This window comes from Tripterygium wilfordii, chromosome 1 (genome assembly GCF_013401445.1).
Source record: "Tripterygium wilfordii isolate XIE 37 chromosome 1, ASM1340144v1, whole genome shotgun sequence".
Taxonomy (NCBI): domain Eukaryota; kingdom Viridiplantae; phylum Streptophyta; class Magnoliopsida; order Celastrales; family Celastraceae; genus Tripterygium; species Tripterygium wilfordii.
The window spans coordinates 8,809,659-8,834,066 of NC_052232.1; the positions used below are offsets into that span (position 1 = coordinate 8,809,659).

Sequence of the window (24,408 nt, forward strand, 5' to 3'; positions counted from 1 at the left end):
TAACTTTACTAAAGACACCCTAGTTAAGTTGACTTCATGTTGACTGTATATTCTTTTAGCGTTCAGCTCATAACACCCCATGGCCCATACCCATATGCTTCGGAAAACAGAGTTCTTCTACAAGTTCTCTCAATTAACTGCTCCGGCCGCTGCATGTGACGGCAAGAGGTTTGGTGCGTCGAAACCACTTCCTCTTTAAGTGCCGAAAAGAACCCTTGTTTTTCTCTCCATTTGACAACCACCATAACTCTGGCTGAAGAATACAAGGTGCCACCTGCTGCCTTGGCACCCCCTGTAAGTAGTCACCATTTCCACATTTCGCTTCTAATTCTATGATGATTTATACAAGTTGCCACCTGCTGCTTTTGCTAATGGTGTTATCTTAGGGAAAGATGAGGTCAACAAAGCAAAGACATTTGATGAGAAGCTCCAGCTAACATAAAAAATAAAAAATAAAAAAAAAGCAAAGCAATTAGGTAGATTGAGAGCCGGTTTGTCCCCTGTTTTTATGCCTTGAAGTGTACTTTGAAAATGTTTCAGATTTAGTATACTTTGGTGTATTTATAAAAATGTAAGATTTTGAGGGGGTTCGCTTAACAAGGGGTGTCTTTAATAAACTTAGGGGTATGACTAAAGTTTACCTTTACAGGTTCATCCAAGATCAAGGCCCAAAGTTCATCAACCGCCCATGTCACATGTCATACAGTCTGACACTCATTCATCAGATGTCACTTCTGCTCACATCATGTCTGTCACCAACAATAAACGTCACACCAACCTGCAAGATTGATATGCACCTGCAGCAAGGTATTACAGTCTGACAATCGCCCAGCATGGCACCAATCAACAAACCGCTAGGCATCAGGTGCCATATCAGCTTTTGGCACGTCCCCACTTACAAACCAGTTACAAACTGGATCATTTGGTGTGAAAGACATGGCATCACCATCATGTAGATGCATTTTCCATAAAGATATTCCCTTATATCCCCTTCTAACATGTGGCAAGTCTACATTCTTTTCAAGCGCCTAGCTTGTTTAAACCACTAATTTTCAGTACTTTACAGATCTTACTTTTTCACTTTCCAAATACTACTTAGAGTCTTCTACCAATCAAATAACTTACTTGCATGGACCCAAGTTTCAAGACATTACTTTTATTGAATAGTAGCATGTCATTTGTTACAAGGATATCTATAAATAGTCGTTGTCCATTTTAGAGAGGGGCATGCACAAATAAACCTAAATACTCTCCTGAACTCTCTCGATCAAATATTCTCAGCCCAAACACCATCCTTTATCCATCCTTTATCGGTTTCCATCCACAATCACAATCTTTCTCATTCCCATTACTGACTTGATTGTCGAAGTCTCTTTGACCTGAACCCCCCAATCCGGTCTTAGAGCTTCTAACGGTTTTGTTCCTTGAAGTGTGGCAGGATCCAATTATTGCAAACGGACCCACATCACCAAAATTGATTATTCAACGATTGTATGTTCAGGCGCTTACAATAATCACAATCTGTGTTGGATCTCGATTTCAATTTTGAGATTGAAAAATGTTTTAAAGTAATAGCTTTGAAGATGACAGTAATTGTTTTGCGTTTGGTTTTATTTTAAATACAGAAGACTGACGTTATGGACAGTGGCGGACCCAGGAATTGAAGTTACCGCCTTACCGGGGGCAAAAAAATGATGCGGGGGTCCGGGGGCGGCGCCCCTGGAATTTTTTTTTGGGTTCTTTATGTAATCAACTTACAAATATAAACAATAAATATAAAAACACATTAATACTATTTTAAACACATAAGAAACTACATTATAATTTATTACAATTGTTCTCTACGAGTTTTCATATTTTGAAAGTGCGATATTACAACATCATTAGTAATATTTTCGAGCAACTCCTTTTCTATGTAACATATTAGACAATCATTCATAAATTGATCACTGATCCGGTTGCGCAAATCTGTCTTGACAATATTCATTCCAGAAAAGCATATTTCAACACTTGCTGTTGCTATAGGCAAGAATGAGGGTTTTGATTTTTGGGATTTTTCTATTTGGGTTAAATGAGAGTTGGGCTGGGTTGGGTCTTAGTTAATGGGCTAAGTGTGTGAGTGAGAGTTGGGTTGGGTCTTAGTTAATGGGCTAAGTGTGTGAGTGAGAGTTGGGTTGGGTCTTAGTTAATGGGCTAAGTGTGTGAATGAGAGTTGGGTTGGATCTTAGTTAGTGGGTTAAGTGTGTGTAATGGGGGCCTTTTGTTTTTTTATTGAGGGCCTTAGTGGTAAATTGTTAAGAATGTAGGGTATATTTAGTGAAAAAAATTTTAACTGACTGGGGGCCACTCTGCTGTGGGTCCGCCACTGGTTATGGATAGTAGCAATGCTAAACTTGTTTCAAAAGACACTAATCGAGAAAAATCTTTTTCGCTATTCGCATGTAAATTTTTTTTTTTTGAGATAATTGATGTGTAAATTTAGTAGTTTTTAATTCAAAAAATATATGTATATATTAAATATTTATTTTTAGTAAAAGATTTATGAATAATACTTTAGACCCCCAAAAAGTGATCCCAAAAGTCCCCCATTTAATGTGGAGTGTTGGATGTGAAGTAGGCCCTACATTGTGTGTTTTTAATCAATGGTTATTTTAATGCCACATAGATTTGGGGGATTTTTGGGGGTTAAATTTTGAGGTCTCTAGCATTGTCCAAGATTTATATATCATTTTAAATAAGAATATACAGAAATTCTTTTTTGTGGATCAATCTTGTCGACTTATTTTTCAATAATAGATGTGGTGGTCTCATAATAAATGTGTGACATCCACTTATATTATCATTTATTACAATTATTATATTTTGGTCCACATAAAAGAATTCTTGATACATATGTAGAAAAAAATTTAAATATTGATTTAAAGTGTGAATAAAATTTTTAAAAAAATATATTTAAAAATTTGGAAGTAAAGAATATCTTTATTTATTTATTTATTATTATTTTTTTAATGTTTTGACGAAAGGCAAGATGATCTGCTGGCTGCTGAGGAGGAAGAAGAGAAACAACCTAAACTCGAGAGTTGAGTCTCCATTGTTTGTCAGATCTGGCCTCACCCACTTAGCACTCGCAGTGTATATCCTGTGTCAAGTTTATGCAAATTTGAAGAGCGGATATCAAACTTAAATCCCCGAAATGGATGCTTTGAGGAGACAAGCTAGCAAGCTAAGAGAACAAGTCGCCAAGCAGCAGCAGGCAACTCTTTCAAATTTCAATCACCCTTTAATTCTTTTTATCTGATCCTATTGTTTTAGCTCTTAAGTTTTTGTCTTTTATCTGTCTGGCTGTCGCGAGGTTGTAGGAAAATTAGAATAAAGAAAATGGGATTTGTGTTTTATGGGGTTGTGTTTTTATGGGTTTGAAATGATGAATGAAAGTTCGGCGGCATTAAATTTTGAAACTTGCATCGACCCTTGATTTCTCTGATCCTATCATCTTGATTTTTCTCTGCATCTTGGTATTCCTCTAACTTAGGAAGAAATTTTGTCATGTAGTTGCCTTTTCGCATTGTTTGAAGGGATGAATTGCAATAGACCATATTCCTTTTCTAATTGTTGTTCTCTTTAATAAAAGAACTCCACTCACTAGACTCCTTTTTCAGGTTCAAGCTGTAATGAAGCAGTTCGGTGGGTCTGGTTATGAAAGCTCAGATGTAATGGTTATTGATGAGGTTGAGATGCAGAGGCACCAACAGCTTGAGAAACTGTACCGATCTACTCGTGCAGGAAAGGTGCAGATGGTTTTGTTGTTCATTGCATTTTCTTCTTGATGGTAAAATCTAATCTGTAAAATGAATATTTTATGCTTTGTGAAAGTGAGAATGATATATTTCACAGTTGAGTTGTTGCTATATTTTTTTCACGCATTCTTTTAGGAATACAAGTAAGAAATCATAAATACATATTGGATATGCACATCATTTCTCTGAAAATTCCTTTTACTTGAACCTCTATTTTTGCAGTCTTCCGAAGAAATAATATGTATTACAATTTTCATTCTGCCTTTAGGTTTTATTAGATGTTTGTTATGCGCATTAAAGGTGTATAAGCATACCTTTCTTTTTTGCTTCCTGTGCAGTTCAATCGGTTTAAAACAGTGACTTGCTGTACAGTCAGTATTGAGTAATATGTTTTGCATGTTACAAATAGTTTGGAAAATTATAGAAGGAAAATGCTATATGCATTGGGGAGGGTAAAGAAAAAGTCAAACCCATTGCACAAGGCTCCTACCATTGTGAGTTATGGGGACAAATAGCATATCATTACGCCATTACCACCATAGTGCAAAGAGGGTTTGAGTCCATGGCGCCGTTGTTACAATGGGTTAGCCTTATACCAAAGTTCTAAAGTTAGATATAATGGGGATTGTCGGGAGAATATATTCAATGTCTTCAATTGAATGAGGTTATGCATTGTACAACTTAAGTATGTTATTATATTGTGACATGGATTTGTTGGAGACTGCCGAACAGTTTTGTCTTCCATTTCTCAATATAATAATTTTTTTTAACTGTCATTATTTAGGAATTCCAGAAAGATATTGTTAAAGCAGCGGAGGCATTGACTGTCATAGGGTATAAGCATATTGAGACAGGTGAAAACTGGTTGAGACCTGCAGTGTAGGAATAGCTATGCTATGGGTTTTATTGACCTTTACTTTGTTGATAAAACAGGGTTTCTAACTTTATGGTTATCAAACTTTGACTTTTTTGGAGTCAGGAACAAAGTTGGCCGAGGATTGCTGCAAATATGGAGCCGAGAACATTGCTGATACTGACAACCTTCTTCCTAAGACTGCGGCTATTTATGGTGATTCTCGTAAACATGTGGAAAAGGAACAAGAAGACCTTAACCGACTGTTGTCTTCGCAGGTTGACTTCTTTTGATATTATTGGAAAAGAATTAGTGTAGCACTTTATTAGATGCATCTGTCTTGTGCTGTTTTTCTACGACATAAATGATAAACCCAATAGAGAATGCTCCTGTCCTACATTTTGAAGAGCCTAAATATTTGCAGCCTTGCCCTTGTAACATGTAGATGCTGTTTTCATGGCCTGAATCTATGCTTTCTTAGCAATGGAGAAACTTTATGTTTCATTCTCTTCTTCTGTTTTTCCAGGTATTAGATCCCTTGAGAGCGATGATCAATGGTGCTCCTTTGGAAGATGCTCGTCATCTTGCTCAACGTTATAGTCGGATGAGACAGGAAGCGGAGACACAGGTACTCGGAGAACTGGAAATGCCTGTTTACTAACATGCTATCCATATGATCATTTCACTTGATTTCTGACTTTTGGTTCCTAGTCAGATTATTTTCCTGTAATCTTAGTAATTATATTGAAAGCATATAGGCAGCAGAGGTTTCCAGAAGACAAGCTCGGGTAAAGGAAGCTCCAACACATGAAAATGTTGCAAAGCTGCATGCTGCAGAATCTAAATTGCAAGAATTAAAAGCAAATATGGCGGTTCTTGGTAAAGAAGCTGCATCTGCATTATCTGCTGTGGAAGCACAACAGCGAAGGTTGACTTTCCAGAGGCTTGTTGCATTGGTGTGTATGCACACACATTATATGAGTCTCTTTTGTTCTTATTATTACTTTGGTGTTTGATGATTAAGTTTAAATTTTGGAAGGTTGAAGGAGAAAAGAATCACCACCTTAGAATAGCTGCTATATTTTCTGAGGTTGAAGCAGAGGTTAGTTCCCAACATTATTGTCTTCTGAGGAAAAATCCTGTTCAAATCATCTTTATAAGCTTATGTTTTGTTCACTTGTGTCAGATGGTCTCAGAGAAGCAGCATAAAGAGTCTGCTCCCCCGGTGAAGCTTCCTGTCATGTCAGAGAACTTCCAAGAGAAAACGACGTACTTCCTTGCTGAAGTGAGTTTTCACCTTGAAACTTCATTGGGCTATCATGAGACATATATGGCAACATGACATATATGACATGTGATGTGATTATGTGAATGGTTTTGACTTTTGCAGGCTACGCATCCATTTAGTGCTGCATCAGTGAAAGAGCTGAGCTTGGCAGTGGGCGACTATGTTGTTGTGAGAAAGGTGCTTCTACCGTTTTAGACATGTCTCAATTGCATATAGTTGACATTTACTTAACCAATAGGTGGTTTCTAGCAGTAGCTGTAATGGTAGAAATTTTCCACTGTTTGTGTTTGGTACCGAGCATAAGATGATCTGTAAATTGCTGAATGCAAATTTCCTCGGAGTTGAAGTAAACAAAGGTCACTTGCCTATCTAGCCTATCCTTGACTAGTAGCTAGTAGCTGACCTTTTTGGCTGTTTCATTTCTTTTACTCAGAAGATAGTTGCTTCTTGAACATGAAGTACATTATATGCTTCTTATGATTTCTACCCATCCTTTACCTTGAGAGTAATTCAATTCAAGAACTTAAAAAAATGTATCAGGAAACAAATACGTTATGTGAAGCTTATAATACTGGTATTTCCAATCTCTTAAAACATTTTGATATACGTTCCACTTTAGTGGACTGTGGACCATTCGTATCCAAGTGATGGCTGATCCAAACCATGGTCAAGTCCCCTAGATGAATGGATACTGGATACTTTACGTTTGAAGGCTTTCTGTACCTCATTCCCATTATTTTTTTTTTTTATTTTTAAAGTCCATTAATCATGTCATCATCTTTTCCGTTTATATGGATCTTCACTTTTTGTCAAACAAAAGGAATTGTCTGAATCTTGTTGCCTTCACATTCACTGTTATGGAGGCCCTATCTTATGTTGATAACAGATCTCATCGGACTATGGACTGACCATTACTAGAAAAAAGAAATGGGAAAGGAAACTTCTGGAGTCTTGAATTTCATTCTTTTTCCTTGACTTCTGTCCTTTAATACATCATCTGCATTCTCTCAGGTAAACCCATCAGGATGGTCAGAAGGTGAATGCAAAGGAAAGGCAGGTTGGTTTCCATCGGCATATGTGGAAAAGCGCCAGAGAATTCCCTCAAGTAATGGTGCTGCTGAAGTTTATTAGTTCTTTTGTTCACATGTAATAATTTGAAAAGAAAGGGAAAAGACCGTGCTGTTTGTGTTCGCAGGTGCTGTACCTACTGCTTCTTTGCATGCTTCTGTTTCATTGACAAATTTACATTTACTCTGGCATTACATTCGTTCATTCAAGTTAGAAGATGGTGGCCTTTGTCTGTGGAAAGCTGTTTTTTTTTTTTTTGGTTAACCTTGGCAGGTCTGGTGATACTGATACGTTGTCAGCGGAGACAATGACACTTATGTGATAAATTATTAGTTGGAACTGGATTGCAATAAATCGTTGAACAAAAAGGGGTGGGAGGCCGTTTGCACGATTTCATATGGTATCAGTTTCAGGCCACAACAGCACAAGCCTATGTAACTCATTTACAGCTGACAAGATTCCCATTATCAGAAACAATGGATGCAGAATTCTGCTTTAGTTCTCATGAAGAAGTCATGTGAAGAGCCACCAAGGATGCATAAGCCCCATCGGTGATCTTCATCAGTACATCATGCTTTCCCTTCTCAGCAACAACTCCGTTCTTCACTACTGCAATAATGCCAGCACCTTTTATTGTGGAAAGGCGGTGAGCTACGACAACAACAGTTCTGTTCACCATCACTCTGTCTAATGCTTCCTGCACTACACGCTCTGACTCCGCGTCGAGTGCACTAGTCGCCTCATCAAGCAGAAGGATTTGGGGGTTCTTCATTATGGCCCTTGCAATGGCTATGCGCTGCTTCTGCCCACCTGACATCTGCACTCCTTTTTCTCCTGTAGAGGTATCATAGCCATTCTGCATAGCGGATATGAAGTTGTGTGCATTTGCTGCTTTTGCCGCTGCTATGATTTCTTCCTCAGTGGCTTCTCCCTGTTTACCATAAGCGATGTTGGCGCGGATTGTGTCATTGAAGAGGATTGGCTCTTGACTTACAAGCCCCATTTGTTGCCTTAACCACTTTAGTTTTAGCTTCTTGATATCAACAGTATCTAAAAGCACCTGACCGGAATCAGGGTCATAGAATCTCTCTATGAGGCTGATTACTGTTGATTTCCCACAGCCACTCTCCCCAACAAGAGCCACAGTCTGCAAGAAAAAAAAATCAAGTTGTGAGCATGAAATAATTTTTTTTATTCAAGGACTTATGGTAGCAGAAATTTCTGGATTTTAATTTTGGTGAATACCTTTCCAGAAGGGATGTTGAGGCACAAGTCCTTGAAAATTTGAATATCTGGTCGAGTTGGGTATTTGAAGCTGACATGTTCAAAGGTTATGTCACCGTTGATATGAGCAAGGGTGATGCCCTCATCACTGCTTGAGTCTATTTTTGGCTTGCTGTCGAGAATTCGAAATATTGAAGTGACTGCATCCTTTGCTTTGTTTTGATCTGGAGCCATGGCAGTGGTTTGGGAAACCCCCATTGCAGTCATAGTAAAAGCAAAGAAAACCTGGAAATGAATACGAAGTTAGAAAAGTAGCAAAGCCAGTCCTATCCAGAGTTGAATATAACAAAGGGACCAAGTTTGTACCTTGAAAACTTCTCCAAATGTGGCTTTTCCTTGTTTTGTAAGAAGAGCACCGATGTAGAAGCAGAATGCATTTGTGCAGTAGAGAACAAGGAAAGAGAAGCCAAAACCAGTGCCACTAAGAAGTCCTATTCGCACACCACTCTTCAAGGGGCCTTCGCATTTCTTTTCATACAAATCCATCACCTTCTTCTCAGAGCAAAATGATGCAACTGTTCTAATGCTACCAACTGCCTCATTGGCCACTTGACTTGCCTCTTCATACATATCCTGCAAATATTTACAATTTTTATCTGCAAAGCCCACATAATTCCTTCAAGTAACATGGAACATTTAGTTCGAGACTTACTTTAGCAGCACCGCTGAAATCCTTCATGATTTTGAACTTAAAGTACCCTTCAGCAAGCATCAGTGGAAACACACATAAAATTACCAATGCCAATATCCAGTTAGCAGTAAATGCTATGACCAACCCTGCTGTGATTGTAGCTATATTTTGGACATACAAGGCCAAGGCATCACCAAGAACAGTACGCACTGTAGAAGCATCAGTTGATAACCTTGCACCAATGGCACCACTAAAAAGTGCAAAGTGTATTTGTAGTTAGAGAGGCAAGTCTTATACAACTTTCATAAGAGAGATTAGAATGGTTGTGGTAACTGACCTTGAATTTGCAGGGTCATCAAACCAGCTTATCTCTTGGTGCACAACCCTCTGAAAAGTCAAGGACCTAATTCGTTCTATCAATTTACCCCCTGCAACTCCAAAGAAGTAATTCTGTACTGGTATAGCTACCAGATTGATGAATCCCAAACCCACATACAGAAGTGACCAAAACCTGGAATCTTTTTGTAGCTGTGCTGGAGGCTCAAAGAAGATTTTAATTGCTGTTGAGAGTAAGAGACCAAATAGTGGAAAAAATAAACCATGTACAGCTGCACCCGCAGATCCAAGCAACAAAGCTGGCAGCTCTGGTTTGTTCAGGTAAGCCAACCTAACAAAGGAAACTCTCTCACGTTTCTCTTCGTTCATCTCATTTCTCCCTGTTTTAACACTCTCCTCTCTGTCTACTCTATCATCAACGTCAATGGGACCAGGAACACCAGAGCCAACTGAGGCAATTGCGAAGGACCGGCGGCTACCAGATGAGCCATTGCTTATGGATCTACGCAGGGATAAACTGCGGCTTGCAGACCTTGTCATGGTGTAATCCATATTCGAACTTGATTTTACATCCAAGTGAGAGTGTTCAGCTTCTTTACTGTGTCCTTCTTGGAGCCGAACTAGCTGGGAGTAAGCCCCATTTGGATTTCTGATCAATTCATCATGAGTTCCTAAAAATGCAAATTATCAGACGATCCAAATCTGGTATAATACAAGAAAATGGAAAATGAGGCAGAAAGTTCAGTTACCTTTCTCCACAAGCTTCCCCTGATGAACCACCGCTATCATGTCAGCGTTCCTGATAGTTGTCAAACGATGAGCAACAACAATGGTAGTCCTATTTGACATAACTTTCACTAGTGCATCTTGCACAATGCGCTCAGACTCAGAATCCAGAGCACTTGTTGCTTCATCAAGGAGCAGAATTTTGGGGTTCCTCAGTATTGCCCTCGCAATTGCAATTCTCTGTTTCTGTCCGCCGGATAGCTGAGTGCCATGCTCTCCAACCATTGTGTCAAGCCCCTGAAGAACAACGTAGTACTCAATTTTTCTCGATGAAGCATAGGAAAAGAAAAAAGACGTGAGAGCAATGGGGTTCAGGTAAAAGTGCAGTGATGAGCATAGCTATGAATTACATGCTGTTGAAAACAGATTGATATGATTTAATATGTAGAGGATTGGAATTACCTGGGGCAGCTCATCAATGAATTTTGCTGCATTGGCAAGCTCAATTGCAGTTCTAATCTCTTCAATGGTTGCATTTACTTTCCCATATAAGATGTTCTCCTTTATAGTAGTTGCAAACAGTACAGGTTCTTGACTAACTAGCCCAATCTGCTCTCTAAGCCACTTAAGCTGAAACTTCTTTATATCAACACCATCTATGAGAACCTCCCCAGCATCAGGATCATAAAACCTCTCCAATAGGCTGACAACTGTCGACTTCCCACTTCCACTTTGCCCTACTAGAGCCACAGTTGTGCCGCTATGAACCCGTAACGAGAATCCGGAAAAGATCTGCACATCTGGCCTGGCAGGGTATCTGAAATGCACATCTTTGAGTTCGATATCACCATTCAAGTTCTCCAATATGAGTCCACGAGTGTCGTAGACATCAATCTTTGGCTGTCTTTTGATTGTCTCAAACATCTTATAGGCTGCAGCCTGCCCTGAAGCAAATGCATTTAAAGGAGGGGCGCACTGGCCCATTGACCTTGTACAAGAGATCCACAAAAAATTGGTGAAAAGTGAAAACAATGGCCAACATTATTGGCTGTGTATGGACATGTTGCAAACACAGAAAATTTCAAATCAGGTATGACCACATACTTACATTCCACCAATCATAATAGCCAAGACAACATTAATAACTTGTCCTCCCTCGTATCCCCTTTCTATGATCAATTTGGATCCATACCATACGGCTAATCCATAAGAACTGAAGAAGACAAGCAATAATGTTCCAATTCCGAAGCCAGAGGTCAGCCCTTGTTTTACCATAGCTGCAGAGGCAATTCCCAACTTGCTGTTATATTTCTCTATTGCATGTTTCTCCCCAGTGAAGGACTCAACCTAGTATAATCACACAAGAAGCAAGTCTGATCATTTTGATTTTTATGACCTAAAACTAAAAGTAAAAAAAAAAAAAAGGGGTCTTTATGCTTACTGTTCTAATGCCTCCAATTGTTTGTTCTACAACAATTGCTGCATCTGCATAAGCTAGTTGCACATGGCCTGCCATTTTTGACATAATACTTGCCATGGTTCCGCCTGCAAAAGCAATAACTGGTATGCTCGCTAACAAAACCACGGTGAGACGCCATCCTTTAATTAAGGCAATGACAAAGCCTCCAAGGAAAGTTGACAAAAACTGTATAAACTTCCCAATCTGTTCACAAAATACTTATTTGAGATGCTTATCGAAAATAATATCAAGTCTAATAAATAATAAAGAACTTTAGTAGTTGAGAAGAAGGATGAAGAACAATGTTAGTAGGATTGCAAAGCATGACAAGCTGCATTAAAAGAATTGACACATTCTGGAGAAAAGAATTTGAAGTAGAATACAGGGTACCTTTTCTCCCATAGCTTCTTGAATGAGAATGGTGTCTCCAGACATCCTTCCAATGACCTCCCCTGTTGATGTTTCAGTGTCAAAGAAGGCTATGTCCTGTCTTAGTATTGTTTTCAAGTACAGACCCCGTATGCGAGCGGCCTGTCGTTCCCCAGTCACAGCCCAACATGCCATCTCTGTAATTATAGCAACAAGGGTCCTATCAAAATTCTCCTATGGCATATATACATATCATATACATACATATACCAAAAGCAGAAGTAAGAAGTATACTTACGTAGGAATGAAACAATGGCTGTACCAATAGCCAAGTACACAAACTCCAGGCATACCTGAAAAATTACAGAATTTTCCTATTGAATTAATAACTATTGAAAGAAAAAATAGGAAGAAGGAGCAGAGCAGATGCTCCCTACAACACCTGTGTCGACCACTAAATTTAAAGTTGGACAACAATTGTAACATTGAAAAGGACCTCCAAATAGAGCAAGCAATCCCATTCATTCAATGAACGTAAGAACAAAGAAAAAGCTATTTAAATTAAATGACCAATATAGCCCCCAACCACCAACGAACAGGAGATTATGCCTTTTTCCTTTCCTATCTGAGATTTTGGCACCAACCTAACTACAAAAACACAAATGACAATTATGGATAAACAAGAAAACGGTGACGTATGGCATATCTATGCAACTATAACAACTCTTGTACACATAAACCTCAATAGGTGTTAGACAGTCCACCAAGCCCAAACTCGGGCCGCAAGCGCAAACTCGAGCGACATATTAATTGGGCTGACACACAAACTATTTAAAATTAATTGTGCCAGTTTAGAATCGAATGTAAAAAGTTAATTAAGTGCATCATAAATTATGATTTCCTTTTCTAATATAAAAAAGGTAAAAAGTCTCTTGAGAGCAAAGCTTCCCATGATGACTTCATTTGAAATTGAACGATGCTTCAACTTAAGAAAAGAAACATACAGCAAGCAACCAATCAAGAAGAATCTCACCGACAATGTAATGACTAATGGTCATAGTTTGCGTTTATTACCTGTGAGACTTGATCCAAAACGTCGGAAGAATCCGACGAACCAAAATTGTTGACAACCTGACCGAAGATGATCGTCATCACAGGCTGCGACATGCCGTTCGCAACCGCACAAATCGATCCGACGATCATCATAACCGCATCGACTCTGTCCGCGAACTCGAACAGCTTGTAGAACGCAACCTTCTTCACCTTCTCCTTCTTCTCCGGCGTCGTTGTTTGTTCCGTACTCATTGTGCCTACTGATCACACCAAAAAAAAATTTCGTTCGTTCGTGTAATCGATGCGATGACGCGATTTCGTACAATTACGCAATAACGAAATTACAGAGAGAGACGTAGGACGGTAGGAGAGTGTGGAATGTGTGGGTGCGACTGCAATGCACAACGACGGTAGACTCTGGAGAGTTTGTTGTAGATGTGTATAATATAATATAGCTAGATATAGAGAGAGAGTGTGTTTGTGGGGGACAGGGTATGTTTGCTTTCAATGGTAGTTGAAAATATTTTATTATTTTTGACTTTTGAGGAGTGAAAAATATAAACTTAATTAGTAATTCATTTAACAAAAAAAACGTGTTTTCACTTTTCACAGTAATTCTTTAGATATTTCTAACAAAAAAAATTTTGTGTTTATTTTCTTAAAAAAAAAAAAACACACTTGCCAAACTGGCCTTCCTTCCTTTACGGTTTTCCCCCTTGCACAAGAAGTAATATGCGTGCTCTTTACCTTTCCCTCCTGATTATCCTCCAACTTCCTGTAAAAATTTGAACTCTTGGTTTTTATCTTTTTTTTTTAAAAACAAATTTTATAATAGGATCGTGTACTGTTATGCTTGGGAAAAATAATTCTAGAAGCCTTGCAAGCCCCTTCTAGAATAATTAATTAGTGAACCTAATTCCAGTACAAGTTTTTGCTATACTACTACTACCACCATACGTGCATGAAGAGTATTATTTAATGAATGTGATATTATTTAGTAATGATAGGATCTCAACAATTGGTGTATCTTAGTTGTCTTGGCTACTGAATTGCACGTACATTATTTCATGTGCATGGTGCAAGATATGTGGAGCCCACGAATTCACTTGAATCAAGTGCGACCAACTTGGTAATTGGGTGTATCCAGTTGTCTTAGTTGCTGAGTTGTACGTATATGATTTCATGTGCATGGTGCGGGACATGTGGAGCTCACGAATTCACTTAAATCATGTGCGACCAACTTAATAACTGGGATAATTGAAATATCAAATCGCCGAGATTTTTATCATTTTCGATTGTTATTTGCCTTCATACATACATACATGTACTCAAACGTGAACAAATTAATGTAAGGGTTTGCTTATCTATATTAATTTATTTAGTTCTAGTATTTAAAAACAAAACCTACTAACTTTTTTTTTTGACGGTACCAAACATCGATCAAAAGAACGTGTACAAAACGACAACGGTGAACTACTCATACGTATTCACTAGGTTAAGCAAAGTGATCGGGTCTTAATCAATTGGATGCCTTGCAAGCATAATGGCCTTGTCCAAGTTAATTATCAACCACGTTTTTATTAAAGTCATGAAAAGAATAATTAGGTAGGGCCATGAAGAAAAGAGATAACTATCTGAGATCCATCTTACATATATATATATATATAGATAAATCAAGGGAGAAGAATCGAAAAGGCTCCTAAACTTTGATCATTGAGTCGATTGAGTCCCTAAACTTCATTTCGAGTCAAATATGCTAGGGCTGTGAAAATTAACCGAAAAAACCGAATCGCCCGACCGAACCGACCGATTGGGCGGTTCATATAATACATGTAAGTGAAAACCGAATTGATTGGTTATGCTAGGTTAAAAAAACCGAAAATTCGGTCGGTTTTTTATTTATCAAGACAAGCCGACCGAAATTATATATTTATAAATATTAAATATATAATATAGTTAAGTAAGTTAAAGTTTTACAAATTTACAAATTTACAAGTTTACTTATAAAATTATAATATTTTATTCTTAATAATTTCTTATTACTAATGACTTAAATATATTATAATGATAATTGTAATTTGGACCATTGAATTTTGAATCAATGGCCCAAGTGTGGTCCTTAGACCTTAAATTCGTTTTTTACTTTAGTCTTTCAATCTTTCTTTACTTCTTTGAATTATGGATATTGGATGTGCAACATATGCCTTATGGGCAAGGGCCAAATGGCTATTTAATTTTTCACATATTTAGCTAGTATACTAAGTTAGTGTATCAAGCCCAAATATTTGACCAATAACCAAAAAACCGAAAAACCAACCATAATAACCGAAAACCGTTGGGCGGTTTTCATGTCAAGATAAGCGTGATCGTTGGTTATCGGTTTTCTATATCTAAGAAAACCGAAATTTCGACCCGGGTGTCCCAATGTAAAATAACCGACCAAACTGACCGATTCACACCCCTAAAATATGCCCCCGAACTATGATGAATATGTTCATTACCCTTTCTCACATTTTCTATCCAAAATCGCTGATTTGGCAAAATTTTTCCATTAAATGCCTTACATGTTGCCGACATGGACGCCACTTATCTTGCAAAAAATGTACATTTAAGCCCATGTACTTTGATAAAATGGGTCAAATCAACGAATTTAGATGGAAAATATGACGGAGGGGTAACGGACATCATTTATCATAATTCAGGGGCATATTTGACCCGAAATGAAGTTTAAGGTCTCAATCGACCTAGTGATCAAAAATTCAGAGACCTTTTCGATTCTTTTCTCATAAATCAATGATTTCAAGTAAGAGTTCACAAACAACGTGTGCAGATAAATATATGAAAATTTTATGTGTTGTTGTCAACCGTATACATCGGTCACGCACGGTATCTTTTCAACATGAGATTCCTATGGATACGAGAATCAAACTCACAACCTTTAACGCATATATGAATATCATGTGCTTCCTTAGTCCCTGTAAACGCTGCTTAGATTCTTTGTATAGTAGTCGAGTGCTTCGTCTCCTCATGATATAAAAAAGGCCTCTTCTCTTCCAACCCAGGAGTAATGGGCTCAATAAAATATCCAACCGGCCCAATCTTAGTCAGGTTTATAAAACACAAGCTACTAAAATTTGGAGGCCCAAGTTCGGCCCGTTTAGGCTAAATTAATATATGAACTTTAAGCTCAAGCCCAAGGTTTTCTTTTTAAAACTGACTCAAGCCCGTTTTGCATCTCGAGTTTGGACTTTTGAGCCCATTTTCGGCCCTCGAAGAGGTTCAAGCCCGTTCGAAACAACATTGCATGTGTGGGAATCTACAAAATTGTGGTATATTTATATATAAATTTAAAAATATTATTGGTAGGTATGGGTTATTTGCGGAGTGGGTAATCAAGATTTTGAAAATCGGATTGGACCGCCCAAAATGAACCAACTCCAGTTGAATCAATAAACCATGAACCAATAGATTTTCCGATTCGATGACCGGTCCGATTTTCAACACCTTGGACCGATCAAGACGAGACCATTGAGTTGGGGCGAGACGGATAAGAATTACCATCCCTATAATTCATCAGTCATTTTATTTATGGAAAATATAATGTAATAGCAAAACACCAAGAAAGTCCTCATCGAAGCAATGGATGCAGATTCCGCTTACTCCTTATGATGAAGTCATTTGAAGATTCACCAATGACGCATAAGCCCCATCAATGATCTTCATCAGTTCATCATGCCTTCCCTTCTCAGCAATCACTCCATTTTTCACTACAGCAATAATGTCAGCAGCTTTTATCGTGGTAAGCCGGTGAGCTACCACGACAGTTGTTCTGTTCACCATCAGTCTTTCTAATGCTTCCTGAACTACGTGCTCTGACGCTGCATCGAGTGCACTAGTTGCCTCATCAAGCAGAAGAATTTTTGGGTTCTTCACTATGGCCCTTGCAATGGCTATCCGCTGCTTCTGTCCTCCCGACATCTGCACTCCTCTTTCCCCTGGAGAGGTGTCATAGCCGTTTTGCATAGCTGATATGAAGTTGTGTGCATTTGCTGCTTTTGCCGCTGCGATGATTTCTTCCTCAGTGGCATCCCCCAGTTTACCATAAGCGATGTTGGCGCGGATTGTGTCGTTGAAGAGAATTGGCTCTTGACTTACCAGCCCCATTTGTTGCCTCAACCACTTAAGATTAAGTGTTTTGATATCCAAGTTGTCTAAAAAGACCTGACCTGAATCAGGATCGTAGAATCTCTCTATGAGGCTGATTACAGTCGACTTCCCACTGCCACTCTCCCCAACAAGAGCCACAGTCTGCGGGATAAAAAAGAAGGTCGCTTGCATGACATGTTTTTCTTTTATTTTCTAGGATTATGGTAAGAAAATTTCTGGATTCTGATTTTGGAGAATACCTTTCCAGAAGGAATGTTAAGACACAAGTCCTTCAAAATTTGAATATCTGGTCGAGTGGGGTATTTGAAGCTGACATGTTCAAAGGTAATGTCGCCATTGACATGAGATCTTGTGAGGCCTTCATCACTGCTCGAGTCGATATTAGGCTTGCTGTCAAGAATCTGAAAAATTGAAGTGACTGCATCCTTGGCTTTGTTTTTATCTGGAGCCATGGCAGTGGCTTGGGAAATCCCAATTCCAGTCAGAGCCAAAGCAAAGAAAACCTGCAAACAAATACCAAGTAAGGAAAGGACCAAGAATAATCCTATCAAGAGCTGAATAAATAAAGAGCTCGAGTTCGTACCTTAAAAACTTCTCCAAATGTTGCCTTGCCATGTTTGGTAAGAAGAGCACCAATGTAGAAGCAGAATGCATTTGTGCAGTAGAGAATAAAGAAAGAAAAGCCAAAACCTGCGCCACTAAGAAGTCCTATTCGAACACCACTCTTCAAGGGGCCTTCGCATTTCTTTTCATACAAATCCATCACCTTCTTCTCGGCACAAAACGAGGCAACTGTTCTGATGCTACCAACTGCATCGTCGGCTACTTGACTTGCCTCTTCATACATCACCTGCAAATATTTATAAAGTTATCTACAAAGCTCACATAATTTCCTTGAAGTAACAGGGGAACACACATGTTGAAACTTACTTTAGCACCTTTACTGAACCCCTTCATGACTTTGGTCTGAAGGTACTCTTGGCCGATTATCAATGGCGTCACACCTAAAATTACTAATGCAATTATCCAGTTAGCCGTAAATGCTATGACCAACCCTGCTGTGATTGTTGCAATATTTTGGATATATAAGGCCAAGGCATCACCAACAACATTACGTACTTGAGCAGCATCAGTTGATAACCTTGCACCAACAGCACCACTGGAAAGTGCAATATATGTTTGCTGTTAGAGAGGCAAGACTTATGAATCTTTAGTAAGCGATTATTTAGAATAATAATTGTTTTAAAACTTACCTCGAATTTGCAGGGTCATCAAACCAGCTAATCTCTTGGTGCACAACCTTCTGAAAAGTCAAGGACCTAAGTCTTTCTATCAATTTACCCCCTGCAACTCCAAAAAAGTAATTCTGTACTGGCAAAGCTAGCAGATTGATGACTCCCAAACCCACATAAAGAAGGGACCAAAACCTGGAATCTTTACGTAACTGTGCTGGAGGTTTAAAGAACGTATTAACAGCTGATGATAATATGAGAGCAAATATTGGAAAAAATAAACCGTGGATGACTGCACCCACAGATCCAAGCAACAAGACTGGTATCTCTGGCTTATTCAAGGAAGCCAACCTAGAGAAGGGAACTCTCTTGCGCTTCCCTGTACCAATCTCATTTCTTCCTCTTCCAACACTCTCCTCCTCAACTTCAGTTTCATGGACATCAATACTTCTTGGAACTCCAAAGCCAAGTGTGCTAATTGCGAAGGACCGGCGGCTGCCAGATGAGACACTGCCTACTGATCTACGCATGGATAAACTCCTCGAAGACCTTGAGATAGTTTTATCCATATCGAAACTTGATTTTAAATCGACGTTAGAGTGCTCAGCTTCTTTCTTAGCTTCTTCTTGGAGGCGAATTAGCCGTGAGTAAGCCCCTTCCGGATTTCCAATCAACTCCTCATTAGTTCCTATAATCCAAAATTTCAGACTATCAACGTCCAGAATAATAAAAAAGAATCCAAATGAGGCAAGAAGTTTAGTTACCTTTCTCAACAAGCTTCCCCTGTTGAACCACTGCTATTATATCAGCATTCCTTATCGTTGTTAAACGATGTGCAACAATAATAGTAGTCCTATTTGATGTAACCTTTACTAGCGCGTCTTGGACAATGCGCTCAGACTCGGCATCTAGAGCACTTGTTGCTTCATCAAGGAGAAGAATTTTGGGGTTCTTGAGTATGGCCCTTGCAATTGCTATCCTTTGCTTCTGTCCACCGGATAGCTGAGTGCCATGCTCTCCCACCATTGTGTCAAGCCCCTGACAAACAAAAAATGCAGTAATCTCAGTTACCCTGCCGAAGAATAAGCAGTGTTGAGTGTAGCAATGAACTCTTGAGAACAGATTAATATGCTCAGACCTCATTACCCAGGAAGACTCAGGAGTTACCTGGGGCAGCTTATCGATGAATTTTGCTGCATTAGCGAGCCCAATTGCAGTTTTAATATCTTCATCTGTTGCATTTTCTTTCCCGTATAATATGTTCTCCTTTATAGTAGTTGCAAACAGTACAGGTTCTTGACTAACTAGCCCAATCTGCTCTCTAAGCCACTTAAGCTGCAACTTCTTTATATCAACACCATCTATAAGAACTTCTCCAGCATCAGGATCATAGAACCTCTCCAACAAATTGATAACTGTGGACTTCCCACTTCCACTTTGCCCAACTAGAGCTGCAGTTGTGCCGCTAGTAACATGTAATGAGAATCCGGAAAATACCAGCACATCGGGCCTGGAAGGGTATCTGAAACACACATCTTTCAGTTCAATTTCACCATTCATGTTCTCCAATATCATCCCACTGGTGTCATAGACATCGATCTTTGGTTGTCTTTTTATCGTCTCTAACATCTTGTATGCTGCAGCCTGCCCTGAAGCAAATGTACTTAAACAAGGGGCGCACTGGCCCATTGCCCTAGTCCACGGAAGCCACAACAATAGGTAAAAACAATGTCAACAGTACTAGCTATGTATGGAAAGGTAACAAACACGGGAAAAGGTTCAATTCAGTTATGACTTACATTCCACCAATCGCGATAGAAAATAAGACATTAATAATTTGTCCTCCCTTGTATCCCTTATCTATGATCAATTTTGATCCGTACCATATAGCGAGTGCATGAGCACCGAGGACAACAAACATTATTATTGCAAGTCCTAAGCCGGAGGTCAGCCCTTGTTTAACTGTAGCATCATATGCTATTTGCAGCTTGCTGTTATATTTCTCGATTGCTTGTTTCTCCCTGGTGAAGGATGCGACCTTGAATAATCACACGTGAAGCATGTATGTGATATTTAGATATTTGATTTTTTTTAACCCCCAACCCCCCCAAAAAGAGAAGAAAGGGCTTGATGCTTACTGTTCTAATGGCTCCAACTGCTTGTTCCACAACATCTCCAGCATCGGCATTTGCTTTTTGAACATGGGTTGCAATTGTTGAGATGATTCGTCCGATGACTGCACCAGCAATGACAATAATTGGCAGGCACACAATCAACACTACGGTGAGATGCCATCCTTTGATCAAGGCAACGGCAAAGCCTCCAAGTAAAGTCGACCAAAGCTGTATAAACTTCCCAACCTGCTAACAGAAGTTACTTATTTGAGATGCCTTATCCAGTAATTTCAAGCCCAACTACACACAAAAGAAAGTTGATGATTGGAAGAGAACACGTATACCTTGTCTCCCATGGCTTCTTGAATAAGAACTGTGTCTCCAGACATCCTTCCAATGACTTCTCCAGTTTTTGTTTCAGTGTCAAAAAAGGCAATGTCCTGTCTTAGTATTGTTTTCAAGTACAAACCCCTTATCCGGACGGCCTGTCTTTCCCCGGACACCGTCCAAGATGCCACCTCTGTATGCACAATCAATGGAAATTCAGTAGCTTTGCAACACTTGAGAACATATACTAAACATACTAGTCATTTGTGAGAGTAAGCACAGTCAAGGATTATAGGACGCCATGTCTAAGAGCTTAGGTTACACTCACTATGTCACACAATTACCCAAAATTTCAATTTGGACAGGCAAATCCCGTGGTTCCCAAACTAATCTCTGTGAAGCCTACGAGTTTGAGATTTTGTTTTTGATGGGTTTTTAGATCCAAACAGAAGTCCCCATCTGGTTCTCTCTCACACACTCTCCACTGGAGCAAACCATCTGAGAACTCATTGAACAACAAAATTCACCGCAACCGGTGATCCCCAATTGCATGAGCAAGAGAAAACTCCCAATTCCCCCTAATTGACCAAGAAATTCGCAATCAATTCACCACAATCAAATCAAGAAAAATCCCTCAATCAATCTGTCTAATATTATATAAACCCTAATCGACCAGAATCGTCGGCAAGTGACGTCATTTCGTCGCAATAATTATATGCCCAAAGGAGGCAAGAAAGCAGAAGAGACATGCACACTTACGCAGAAATGCAAGGATGGCTGTGGCAATAGCCAAATACACAAAATTCAGGGATACCTGAAAAAATTCACAAAATTTATAATCTCATCACATTAAAATTAAAATAAATAAATATGGAAAGTAACAATAGTCAATATGAAGAGAAAAAGGAAATAGTACAAGTCTTATAAGGTAAATTAAATGAACAATATACCCTCAAGTCACTAGCAACAGAGTAATTCTTATCAACTCTAGACTATAAATAATACATTAATCATGTAAAATAGGGCCGTTCAAAATTATCGATCATAATAGAATTAATCGATAACCGAACTTATCGATTGGTTATTTTCTAAAAGTTTTTTTTACTTATTTCCGTAAACAACTGATCGAAATAATCAACCGATTGATCGGTTAGGTTTATATTAAAAAATCAAAAGAAAAAAAAAAGACCGTGTACAACCCCTGAGGAAATGAATACATATAATATATTCCCGTTGATTTTTTTTCATAGATTCATGTATTCAATCCTAAATTTTTGAAATAAACTTTTCCAATAAAGACTTAATGATGATGATAGGGACAACATATAATATTACCAAAACCTAAATATATTCAAACATAAAGTTGTTTGTAATTAACTGTAAATCTAAACTAAATTGAATGAATCATCCAAGCATATTTGTTCTTCCATATATATCTATATCTATATCTATATCTATATTTATTTATTTTTTTTTTTTCTGTTTTGTTCCTAAGTGAACTATACGGTTAGAGAGTCTATGTTTTGATATCATATATTATAATTTGAAAAAATTGAAAAGGATGAGAAGTAAAAGAAGGTGGTAAGAAAGTTTGATCCGATCCAATCCACTTGAGGTAGATACTATCCGTTATGGGCGAAGACTCGTATGGCTCTATCCTTAAAAAAGGGGTCCAAATATTTGAGGTTTTAGATTCATCTCATAAACCACATAGCTTGACTTAAAAAAGATAAAGAAAAAGACTTTGCAGTAGTAATAGAGAAAAAAGTCTTAAATGATTGAATAGGTAAAAATCATTATTCTTGTGGTTCACCTGTGAAACTTGATCCAAAACGTTGGAAGAATTAGCAGAACCAAAGTTATCAATAAGCTGACCCAGCACGATTGTCATCATCGGCTGCGACAGCCCGTTCCCAATCGCGCATATCGTTCCAATAACAATCATAACCACATCGAGCCTGTCCGCGAACCCGAACAATTTGTAGAACGTCACCTTCTGTACCTTCTCCTCCTCCTCCTCCAGCTCCAGCTCCAGCTCCTCCTCCTTCATCTTCTCCCTCCCCGGCGGCGCCTTTTCTCCGCTCATTCTTTACTTCCCAAATACTTTTCTGCAGTATTGATTGAATTTTTTTTGTCACAAACTGTCGATGTAATGTAAGATAGGAGAGATGTGGACTTACGAGACAGTATTGTGGAAGGTGGAAGTGCAAGGACACAAAGGAAGGAGATGGGTGTATGTAGTTATATACAAAAATTCCTAATTGCATACTTTGGCAAGTCTTTTCACGATCAACAAAAAATGACATTAATGTCGTTTCTTCATACTAGCCATGTCACATGATAATTATCTACTTACAGACATAAATTATTGAAAGTGATTCGTTATCTTCCTATAAAACGACTAATGATAAAGTGTATTGTAATTTGTAACCACACATCCTTCTACACCCATCCGCATTAGTAATATTTTGTTCATTTTAGGTGGAACCATACTTTTTTTCTTCCTGGCCCGATACTTAGGGGTGTCTACGGTTGGTTTCAAATTTCAATATGGTTTTATTGATTTTTTTGACATAAATTTGATCGACCAATCGGTCAGTTATAAGCCATTTGGTTGGTTTTTTTTCAAATTTTCAGTCGATACTCACTAACATATATTTGACAATAGCCGATTAATCAATCGGTTTGACGATCGATAGTTTTTTTGGACAACCCACCGGCCCGTACTAATTTGATTCCAAGAAAAAAAAAACCTTCATATTACTTAAGAAATTGGATTAATTATATTTTGTATTTCCTTTCTTCCCCTAGCGCAATGTGAGATGTAGAGCGCTAAGCCTCCTCGCCGCTCGGTAACTCATCCAGCACCATCAAACTTGACACTACAGAAGCTTGAGTCGGGTGCTACAACCTACATGTATAGTCCATTAAAAGAAAAGAAATAATACACTTGTATGTTTGAAATAAAGTTACGTACAAAGAAATCGTATATGGGAAGCGAAGCAAAGCAGATAGGTACGTATATTAATTAGTATGGCAAACTAACTAACCGTTCACATTTATTAAGCTCTGACTAAAGTAATGAGCTACTCAGGCCACGAGGAAGAGAGGAAACGATAGAGATCGATCCATACCATAAATACAGACACAGTATGTCAAATATGAACAATAAGAGTAAGCTGAGTACGATGGATTTGGGAGCTCCGCAATTCTCTAGAATCTATAATTCATATCTAATGGTGAAGAAAAAGTTATACAAATTTTAAAAATTAAAAAACAAAAATGTGGTATGATGTAGCACATCTCTTAAGCTATTGGATTCCAATTATAGATTCTATAATTTGAAACTAATTACGGAGCCCTCTAATCCGAGTAACACGGGCGATATTTTCTTTTCATTTAATTTCCACATATCATCATCTTCACGTAACTACTAACCAATCCATGCTTTTATGACGGACAATCCAGCTAACCAACCTATTTAGGCGGCTTAAGGTTAATCATGGACTAGTCCATAAATAATAGTGTAAATATTCTAGCAAAGAGAAATAGTATGCATGCGACTCTTGACTTTGATTTGATTTGATGACTCAAAAGGGGAGGAGACATGCATAATAAATTATATATATGTAACGTAGCTACAATAAGAACGACCCGATTAGAATTTAGTACCCTTCCTATCAAAACTATATGTTAAATCATGA

The 24,408-nt window shown here is 38.4% G+C and overlaps 3 protein-coding genes across 4 annotated transcripts; 1 reads left to right on the plus strand and 2 right to left on the minus strand.

Annotated features, from left to right (window-relative positions):
- Positions 1-3,044: 3,044 nt before the first annotated feature.
- LOC119986119 (SH3 domain-containing protein 3-like) lies at positions 3,045-7,246 on the plus strand. The gene is made up of 10 exons (XM_038830702.1): positions 3,045-3,253; positions 3,660-3,788; positions 4,582-4,651; positions 4,777-4,928; positions 5,177-5,278; positions 5,409-5,606; positions 5,690-5,752; positions 5,837-5,935; positions 6,041-6,115; positions 6,950-7,246. Exons 1-10 carry the CDS (start codon positions 3,194-3,196, stop codon positions 7,067-7,069), a joined length of 1,068 nt encoding a protein of 355 aa, XP_038686630.1. The 5' UTR covers positions 3,045-3,193; the 3' UTR covers positions 7,070-7,246.
- Positions 7,247-7,508: 262 nt separating this feature from the next.
- LOC119986034 (ABC transporter B family member 9-like) lies at positions 7,509-13,298 on the minus strand. The gene is made up of 12 exons (XM_038830607.1): positions 12,886-13,298; positions 12,110-12,164; positions 11,833-12,008; positions 11,425-11,646; positions 11,092-11,330; positions 10,446-10,971; positions 10,007-10,280; positions 9,259-9,928; positions 8,943-9,171; positions 8,597-8,863; positions 8,252-8,515; positions 7,509-8,153 (listed from the first exon to the last, which is right to left on the minus strand). The coding sequence occupies exons 1-12, from the start codon at positions 13,114-13,116 to the stop codon at positions 7,509-7,511; spliced, it is 3,798 nt and encodes a 1,265-aa protein (XP_038686535.1). The 5' UTR covers positions 13,117-13,298.
- A 3,099-nt stretch (positions 13,299-16,397) lies between these two features.
- Positions 16,398-22,907, minus strand: LOC119998082 (ABC transporter B family member 9-like). 2 transcript variants are annotated; one of them, XM_038845300.1, is made up of 12 exons: positions 22,518-22,907; positions 21,464-21,518; positions 20,722-20,897; positions 20,402-20,623; positions 20,147-20,301; positions 19,431-19,956; positions 19,028-19,301; positions 18,285-18,951; positions 17,962-18,190; positions 17,615-17,881; positions 17,271-17,534; positions 16,398-17,172 (listed from the first exon to the last, which is right to left on the minus strand). In XM_038845300.1, the coding sequence occupies exons 1-12, from the start codon at positions 22,788-22,790 to the stop codon at positions 16,528-16,530; spliced, it is 3,753 nt and encodes a 1,250-aa protein (XP_038701228.1). In that variant the 5' UTR covers positions 22,791-22,907; the 3' UTR covers positions 16,398-16,527. The 2 variants fall into 2 exon arrangements, with proteins under 2 accessions (XP_038701228.1, XP_038701222.1); XM_038845294.1 differs by having other exon boundaries at positions 20,063-20,301.
- Between the last annotated feature and the right edge of the window lie 1,501 nt (positions 22,908-24,408).

What these genes read in the sequence shown, in the direction of transcription:
- LOC119986119 (XM_038830702.1), top strand. Translation starts at nt 3,194, where the DNA reads ATGGATGCTTTGAGGAGACAAGCTAGCAAGCTAAGAGAACAAGTCGCC. An exon ending in TTTCTGAGGTTGAAGCAGAG is followed by an intron (nt 5,753 to 5,836) that starts GTTAGTTCCCAA and finishes CACTTGTGTCAG; the next exon opens with ATGGTCTCAGAGAAGCAGCA. An exon ending in CGACGTACTTCCTTGCTGAA is followed by an intron (nt 5,936 to 6,040) that starts GTGAGTTTTCAC and finishes TGACTTTTGCAG; the next exon opens with GCTACGCATCCATTTAGTGC.
- LOC119986034 (XM_038830607.1), bottom strand. Translation starts at nt 13,116, where the DNA reads ATGAGTACGGAACAAACAACGACGCCGGAGAAGAAGGAGAAGGTGAAG. An exon ending in AGCCATTGTTTCATTCCTAC is followed by an intron (nt 12,009 to 12,109) that starts GTAAGTATACTT and finishes CTATAATTACAG; the next exon opens with AGATGGCATGTTGGGCTGTG. An exon ending in CAATTGGAGGCATTAGAACA is followed by an intron (nt 11,331 to 11,424) that starts GTAAGCATAAAG and finishes TGATTATACTAG; the next exon opens with GTTGAGTCCTTCACTGGGGA.
- LOC119998082 (XM_038845294.1), bottom strand. Translation starts at nt 22,790, where the DNA reads ATGAGCGGAGAAAAGGCGCCGCCGGGGAGGGAGAAGATGAAGGAGGAG. An exon ending in TTTTGGATCAAGTTTCACAG is followed by an intron (nt 21,519 to 22,517) that starts GTGAACCACAAG and finishes GAATTTTTTCAG; the next exon opens with GTATCCCTGAATTTTGTGTA. An exon ending in GATGACCCTGCAAATTCGAG is followed by an intron (nt 18,191 to 18,284) that starts GTAAGTTTTAAA and finishes TGCACTTTCCAG; the next exon opens with TGGTGCTGTTGGTGCAAGGT.